Raw genomic sequence first — 8296 nt, 5'->3', positions numbered from 1 at the left:
GTATCGGCATGTAACTAAGGCAGAAACTTTTCAGAGGCTTTTCTGGCCTACTTTTAAACTTGCCGTAAATATGTGCGGTCGCAGATTCCAGGTAATTAATTATTTTCATATTTTTGTTAATTAAAATGTTGCTAATTAAATTTAGTTTAATTGAAATGACTTTATCAATTAAATTAAAGGAATAGGTTTTAAAAGTTCAACGTGACTGTAGAAAATAAAGGCGGAAGTCTTGAAATGAAACAATCAGTTGTGGTATATGTTTATATTACTTTTAGTGATTCTTTTACAATTAACATTTATACAGTCGTCATATATAATGGTGCTATTTGGGTAAGCGTGCAAATACATTTTTCATCAATAGCTAACTTATTTATCCCATTTGTAATTTGTAATGGATGCACCTCTATATCTCAGTTGTTATTATATATGTTGATCGTATCCTATGGTATTATATGCACACTCGAACACTTACTGCTTAATATACATTGCACTCAAACCTTAAAGCTACTAAGGTCTCTAAAAATATGTATTTTCTTGATCATGCTACACTAGTTAACGGTTTTCTGCACTTGAGACAACGGACATATATGGTGCAATTGACATTTATATACGAACATTGAGAAATACTGATCGATCCATAATAACTCAGATATAGGGCAATTGACATTAAATGGGACAATATTTTTATTCACCTAACCAAGGGGTTAATAAAATCTAGCAGTTTGGCTTTCAGTGTAAGTACATACTAGACAACCTAACATCTAAAACAAAAATAAAGCTTCACATGTAGTAAACAGTGTTTTGTACGACGATACCAAACTGCTTGATAACATCAAAGTCGTGAAACGTTGCTGAAAATTGAAGAACTTATAAGTCCGTTAACGATTCAACTTTGAAGTTATGATTAAATTTCACTAGGAAAAGATAACAAAGTAAGTCAGCTTTCTCGCCGAGTTCTTGTCAACTTTCAACCAACAACGACACTACATATAAGGTATCCCATTTAGTTACCGCTACGATGTCCTGAAGCAAATTTTCAGAACATTGGGAAACAGACCACAAAACGATGAAGTAAGATAACAGCTAGTGGAACACCTCATACCGTATAATATATTTATAATAGCCTAAACAAAAACAACAACTTCAAAATATTGCACAAAAACTTAATTCATTCCAACGAGCCTTAAACTAAAATTGAATACATGGATTCAGGAAGCTCGGCCTTGTAGTCATTAGGGAGAAATGCATAGAACCAACTATGTATATCAACTTGGGTCGTAATTCACTTGCAAACAATATGAACTTAACATTTTTAGAGCAAGTTCACTTCGTTGCATACTGAATGAGATGATAAAGAGTATGGAGCAGATACGGCCAACAACATATTTGCTGTCATTAACGTAACGTTAATTCTACCAATTTCGAGCTTTATTTACTTCTACATATAGATCCCCTAGTTCGAAAACATTATTGAATTTTGAAACTGAGAATGTAAACGAGTGAATCGCATAAATGTAGTTAGAAGATTGTCTGATTCTCATGGGCAAGATGTACGCAAATGGGAAAATGCAAATGTAAGTAAATGGGAAACAAAATATACCGTTTTCGCATTAAACGTGCGTCCAGTGGGTCCCTGAAACCGTAAAACAACATCAGCTAGGGCAGTTTTGGACCAAAATTGGGATATAGTGGGCCTGGTCTTGTTGCGGCAAACGAATATCCTACACTTTATCCATGTATTCAATTGTAATTCGCACTATATTTGTCTAAAAATACCTATTAAATGGTAACTCTAATTTTAGAGTCATATTTCTATATTTGGTATCAAAATTTGCCCTCTGTTGAAATAAGTGCTTTATATAAAATTTCTAAGTATCACGTTAGATTTATATTTTTATCACTTATTTTTCGTTTTTCTTTTTCAAAGCTCCATCTATAAGTCACACTTACAAAAACTATTTTTTTTTTGGTTGTTTTGGGTACTTGCGTTCGATATTTGGTTTTATTTACAATTAGATATTATCTGTACATTGATTTTCGTTTAGCTTAACCTACTTACATAAACCGTATGGCAATAGCCCATTATTTTTAATAGATGATAACAGGCTATTACTGTAGGAAATACATATAAATATAATTTATTATATATAAATATTTATTTATCCTATCTACTTCACATTTACACTAATTGTATTTGTACATCTCAAAATCAACCCTAAATTATCACTTTTAGTTGGTTACAAGAATAGCCTTCGAAGTATGAATCCACGGGTCATTTTCACGGTCTAAGACCAATTTGATCCACATCATAGGAAAAGAGAAAGTCGGAAATTTGAGGGCTAAAGGTTACTCTGACGCAACTTTCTCAAATTATCCTCGAACATTTTCCCTAATGCTGCATATGTTAAATTCATACCAGAAGAGGTGTCAACCATTCGGTATCTTCAGCCAACTGTTAAAAAATTTTATTTATGCACGTACACGTCAGTGTGCAGATTAATCTAATTTGCCAAAGCAAGTGGAAAACTAGCCATATTATGTATTAATAATCTGCCTATTTTGAAAGTTATTTGTAAATTAATTAAAAACAGAAAAGCAAATAGACCGTTATTAACAACTTGTTTCCATTAAACTGATTCTGTTTAATGGATCGTTAAAATGATTTGGAACAAATGTTTTCGAATATTTCTCTGGACTTTCGGCAGATTTTATTACATATAGCAACAAACACAACAAACACTCAATCTCACAAACAATTATTCGTTATTCTCATTTTATTATTAAAATTATTATCTCCTGGACTGCTTGGTAACACTTCATTAAAATGTTGCTTAAATTTTACGAAACAGCTTAATTCGAGGCACAATTAAAAAAAAATAAATATTTATAGATGACCTTTAGTCCTCATAATTTCCATCATAAGAAGTCGACAATATAAAATGTATCGCAATTTGGCACAGAATGAGATTGAATAGCATTAAATCGCTAAATATTAATGCTCTGTCGTATTTACGTGTTAAGAATCTATGTTTCATTGGGCCTGCAATGGAAAAATATATCAATATTTAAGCAACGTCTTGCAATTTAATAGAATAAAATATTTATACACAAGCATTCTACAGGAGTACGATGAGTTACCGTGCTTCATAAATATACAACATTTAATATAAAAAATGGTAATTACGTCATTCATTCTAAGCGAAAGCTGAGTCATGCAATGGCCATAAACAGGATTTTGAATATCCATCTAATATCTTCGTAAATTAAAAATAAAGTGAAAGAGATATAGATATTCCATTTGGCTGAGCTTCTGGCTCAAATAGACATTTTTACAGGTTTGATTTTTTGTTCTTTAAACATACAAGTTTTATTTGGCGGTCTGTAGGGAAAGGGCGGATGCAGGGTAAAACTTGTGTAAATGCTTCAAGCCAGTTTTATGATTTGGCCATAATGTAAAATTTCCAGAACTACCACAACGTTGGCTTATACATTAGGTAACTTCTTCAGCGGTTTCAAGATTATTCTGTTTAATAGTTTTAATTTGTCGCGTTGAAATCGAATAACGGCACGTTCATTTGCAAAATGTCCTAAATCACGTATGCATATAAGTAAATGCAAAGTAACAAACACGTAATCCAAACCCAATGATCAATATAACTGGTAATGCACAAATAAAATACTTGCCATTCTTATTTTCTAGATGCATCAGAGATAATCAAATTCCACTGTCTGGGAAGTCAGCAATTTAAGTGCTAGAAAATTCATATTCGAACATCAGCACATTTTACTAATAACTGAAAGTCACTGGGCGATTTAAGGAACACTACTTCTCAGCGTAAAATTGTAGGGAATATCGTATACCTATCTAAGCAATGCTTAAAAGAAAGCATTCCAGAAGTAGCAAAAATAAATTAAATGGCTATTGCTGATGAATTGTAGTAAAATATTTGATTACTTACTTGATATTGTTGAATTGGAAATACTATTCCTGGTTGCTGCAACGTTGTTGTTGGCGTAGCCATCTGCTGCGGAGTTGTTGGGAGTTGAGAAGGAGCTGGAATGCTTTGCCAGGATGTTGCAGCAGTTGGGACTTGCAATCCCATACTAAGGCAACGTTTGGAAAATGGGTTAAAAGGAAAATTAGAAAACCTTATTCCATTTCAATGGAAACTGTACATACCCCATCGCATATGAAGGAGATTGATAGCCACCGATCGGTCCATAGGCATATCCCTGCATCCCACCTATAAATTGTCCTGCTGGCATTTGAGATGCACTTGCTGTAGTGTAGCTTTGCGGATACCAGTATCCCAACTGTTGCCCGTAAGTGCCGTATGGAAAGCTCGTTCCTGATATAGTCTAAGACGGTGGATAAATTGTATTAACTCAATCAGGGCTGGTTTGGAAGTTCAACTTACTTGACTGGCAGTTGGAGCATTATTTGGATCCCCTGATTCTTTGCCCCATGAGCATTTGACAACTTGACCGTTGATGTCTGTGTTATGCACTGCGACAATGGCATGGGTGGCGGATTCTTTTGTGGAAAATCTGGAAGAAAAGGTTTTTTTAATATTCGCTTTTTAATAGTTGACCGAAGTTACCTAACAAAAGCATAGCCTTTCTCTTTAAAAACTCTAATCTCCTGAATGGTCCCGAATGGAGCGAAAGTCTTCTGCATCAGTTCTTCGGTCAAGCCGTTTGTGATGCCTCCACAGTATACGGTGCAATTTGTTGGACTACTTTGATTGTATACTTCGTCAAAAGTCAAAGGTTTTGATGCTGAAATTAATCACAATAACATTATCAATTTTTATTTCAAACCGGAGCCGGATTAACTATTTCAAACCTGGTCTACTCTCGAACATAGGAATCAAATTAAAACCGGAAAGCTCGTACTTTCAATCTATTTTTCGCTTCCCGGAAGACGATAAATTTTAGATATTGCCTCAGATCCATGCTTTGCGGACCACTGTGTCCCGGCATTATGCCAGGGAAATTGCGTAAAAGTTTGTAGTGGAAAATTCCTCGGGGGCATGAATTTTGTAACATTACCTACATCAAGAATCCTAAGGGTAATTCCTCGGACCATATAACATTTGCTAGCACTGTGTTTACAGACCGCCATAAATTTTGTACCTAGAAAAGGTTATATAGAAAGGTCCAGCAAGTCTAATTGAGTTGTTGTGTTAGCTGCCAGGCTCAAAGTAATATTAAAATTTTACTTATTTGTCCCCATTCAATTTGACTTCCCCTTTTTGTTCAATCTCAGTTGCTCTCCAGGGACCCGAAAAAGCTGGACCAAAACGAATGAGTATCGCATTATTACAGGATATTACATTAGAAGTTGTGAAAGTGGTACTTTGTTATTCGACCGACATTAATATGTAGAATGCCCCTTCTGAATAGGGAGCGGCTCAAAGAAGTTTTTCAGCTGCCACATAAAATAAAACCCGTCCATGTCAAGAGGAACAACGGCTACAAAATGAACATTTTACCTTCGTTTTTGGCAGTTGGTGGTTTACGAGTTGCCCAATTGGTCCTGATGCTGCGGTTTCCCAACCATTGTCCGTTCATTGCTGCGATAGCACTTTCGGCTTCCTGAATAGCAAAACACATCTATTTTTCTCGGCGTTAAATCAAATCACATCTAATCAAATTGTTGTCTCTTTGTTGAATAAAATGTTCAATGACTTGATTTATTACTTTACAAATTGGGCTGTAGGAGCATACATTTTATGGATGTGTGGATAGTGGATTAAATGCCTTCACATGCTACTTACCCCCTTCTTTATAAATGATACAAATCCATATCCTTTTGATTTCAAAGTTTGAGGATCTCGAACTACGCGACAATCGCTGAAAGAGAATGATAAATTTTTAGACAGCGAAGGCAGATAGGATAACTCAAATTGAATGCATTAACGGCTGTAACAATGAAATGAAGAAATAAAGCGCACATATTAGTAAAAAGAAATTTTCCCAAAAAATGGGTCTTCTCGTTCAAGATCTGAAAGCCTTTGGCAGTGATTTCAATTATTCCAAGAGGAATTTCTCGATTAATCGAAGTACAAATCTTCGATTAGTGATTATTTATTGTACACACTGAAGTTTCACTTGAAATTTCGTGTTCCTTTATCCAAATAGTTAATGACTAATAATCTAAAAAGGAACAGAGAGATTTGTCAAGTAATAGTTGGCGTGACAGGGGTCATAAAATGGAGATCGAGCGCATAATCAACAGAACTAATTGGAAGTCAACACCCTAATTGTTCATACCTTAGGTTCGCGTTTTTGATATTGGAACCGTTTTTATAACTTGTGGTCACGCATTAATGTGCATAAAAACTGGAAAACTGGCCCCCTCGAAATATCCCAGGAAATGTTAAACATCGCTCAAGTTAACAGTGTAATAACTCAAAGTGGAAACGCAATACGTACGAAATTTCCCCGAAAGCTGCAAAAGCGTCTCGGAGCGTCTGAGTTTCTATTTCTGGACTAAGGTCTCCAACGAAAATGTGATGGTGCTCTGAAACAAAAAAAAATACTTTGAAACTCTTTGCATTGGTAGCCAGCCGAATCGCGTTAAAAGATGTTAAGACCTCAGGATTTTTCTAATAAAATAACGTCCATTTGAAAAATTAAATGGGATCCCTTGCTGGCAATTTCAACATTCCACATATATTCCAAAATAAACTGCCTAGAAAATGCGTTTCTAGATAATTTTGGGGAATTCGGCGACAAGGCTCAAAGCTTTGTGCATGAGTTCCTCAAACCCTTTCAACAAAGGACGACTTTATAAATAACATGCATAGTTTCACTTAATTGTCTTTGTTGCAAAATAGGAAACGTTGTTTCCAAGTATGTAATAGTTTATTAAATCGAATTGAAAACAGCAGACTGCGAATCAAAGGAGCCCAATGAGTTAGTAACTATTTAAACAAAGATAGGTAACAGTTAAAAATAATTCATTTTTAAGTCCTTAAGCTCCAATATCCGGTCAGTGAATCTATGGAGAAATTTCTCAACTACTTCAGTGTCTTTAGGAAAATCGTTAAATCCAGAGTCAGGACGGAAATTTTTGCACTCAAACCCTTGGTCGCTAGGTGTCGTTGCTGCCCAGTCAGCGTTTATAGTCAAGTTTATTACCTTTTCTTTGCATTGGGGTTTATGTGAAACTATTTACTTCTGGCTTGCTACGTCTGCAGCATTAGCCTAGAACTGAAATTCAGAAGGGACTTAAGTTGGTATATTTCGGGATTGGTTTTATGGTATTATGAGCCTCGCCTATTTATTTATTTACAAACTTTAAATGGAAATTCATTCGCTTTGCAAAACTTGGGTTACTGTCAATGGAAACTTTCTTGAAGTTTTAAGCAAAATATATATTTGCTTTTTGTCGACTTGGGAGTGGTAGAGAAAATTATATATTGACCAGCTTAAAAATTGCTTCAATTGGCAATTAGTCTGGAATATAAAACGAAATATCCTGGTTGACGCGGTAGTTTTACTATATATCATCGAACAAATTGCTCAAGAAGTTTACACGTCTTATTAAACCTGACACCTCACCAGCTTTAATTTAGACCCTCCGCAACTACGAGTTGAAAATGTTCCTTGTTAACATGAGTAACGCATTCTAAATGGGTTTTCATCCGACCTTTTAATCTTGAGTCATTTTTACGAAGTGCAGTTTGGAAAATTGAGAAAGATAAAGCGCACAGAGGGACATTAATAATAATGCATCATTATGTACAATGTAATCTTATAATGAAGTAATGCCTTTACCGGCTGGTATACATGGGATCGTTAGCGAATCCGATTAAAGACGCTCTTAAGTATTTTCAAATTTAACTGGAATTATTTAGATAAATCGATAGCAGGCAAAATATATATTAGGTCAACTGTAAATGGCTGAGATTGCATATTTAAATGTTTATACTTAGACGTCAAATCAATTTACCGTCATATGCAATTTAAAGGGAATGCCTGAAGTAGAATAGCGTTAATAAAAGTTTAGTGAGCTGGAGCGTAGAATTTCTCCTGTAGCAAAATATTCCGCAGCCGACGCTCCACCTTAGCTACTGAATTTCATTTTTGCTAAAAGGGGTATTGTCACTTATCTTTAATCTCCACCTAGTTATCGCATGTGTAGTAAAACATGTCATTATCATCAGGTTAAACCCGTGGCTATGTCTTTAGCAAGAGTTTAATGGACGAACTCCTCGAATTTATAACGTAAATATCTAATAGGAAACAGTCCTCAATCAATATGGAATTATCGCCTATTACATTGACA

The 8296-nt window shown here is 34.9% G+C and overlaps 1 protein-coding gene across 4 annotated transcripts in view; it reads right to left on the bottom strand.

Moving 5' to 3' along the window:
• Nucleotides 1-247: 247 nt before the first annotated feature.
• The window catches only part of LOC109532942 (cytotoxic granule associated RNA binding protein TIA1), a 98200-nt gene continuing 90151 nt past the window's right edge, over nucleotides 248-8296 (bottom strand). For 2 of the 4 annotated variants that reach the window (XM_048670563.1, XM_048670565.1), the window contains 8 exons: nucleotides 6439-6526; nucleotides 5781-5856; nucleotides 5496-5598; nucleotides 4602-4779; nucleotides 4419-4548; nucleotides 4181-4359; nucleotides 3960-4104; nucleotides 248-2452 (listed from right to left, as the gene is read on the bottom strand). In XM_048670563.1, coding sequence (XP_048526520.1) covers nucleotides 2411-2452; nucleotides 3960-4104; nucleotides 4181-4359; nucleotides 4419-4548; nucleotides 4602-4779; nucleotides 5496-5598; nucleotides 5781-5856; nucleotides 6439-6526 — 941 coding nt within the window. In that variant the 3' untranslated portion in view covers nucleotides 248-2410. Of the gene's footprint in view, nucleotides 3041-3684; nucleotides 3753-3959; nucleotides 4105-4180; nucleotides 4360-4418; nucleotides 4549-4601; nucleotides 4780-5495; nucleotides 5599-5780; nucleotides 5857-6438; nucleotides 6527-8296 lie in introns of all 4 variants that reach the window. The other 2 variants (XR_007282460.1, XM_048670564.1) reach the window with 2 other exon arrangements.

Source organism: Dendroctonus ponderosae, unplaced genomic scaffold, assembly GCF_020466585.1.
Source record: "Dendroctonus ponderosae isolate FM_Combo_2020 unplaced genomic scaffold, Dpon_F_20191213v2 Dpon_F_20191213_1, whole genome shotgun sequence".
In the NCBI taxonomy this organism is placed as follows: domain Eukaryota; kingdom Metazoa; phylum Arthropoda; class Insecta; order Coleoptera; family Curculionidae; genus Dendroctonus; species Dendroctonus ponderosae.
This window is presented reverse-complemented; position numbering and strand designations above follow the sequence as displayed.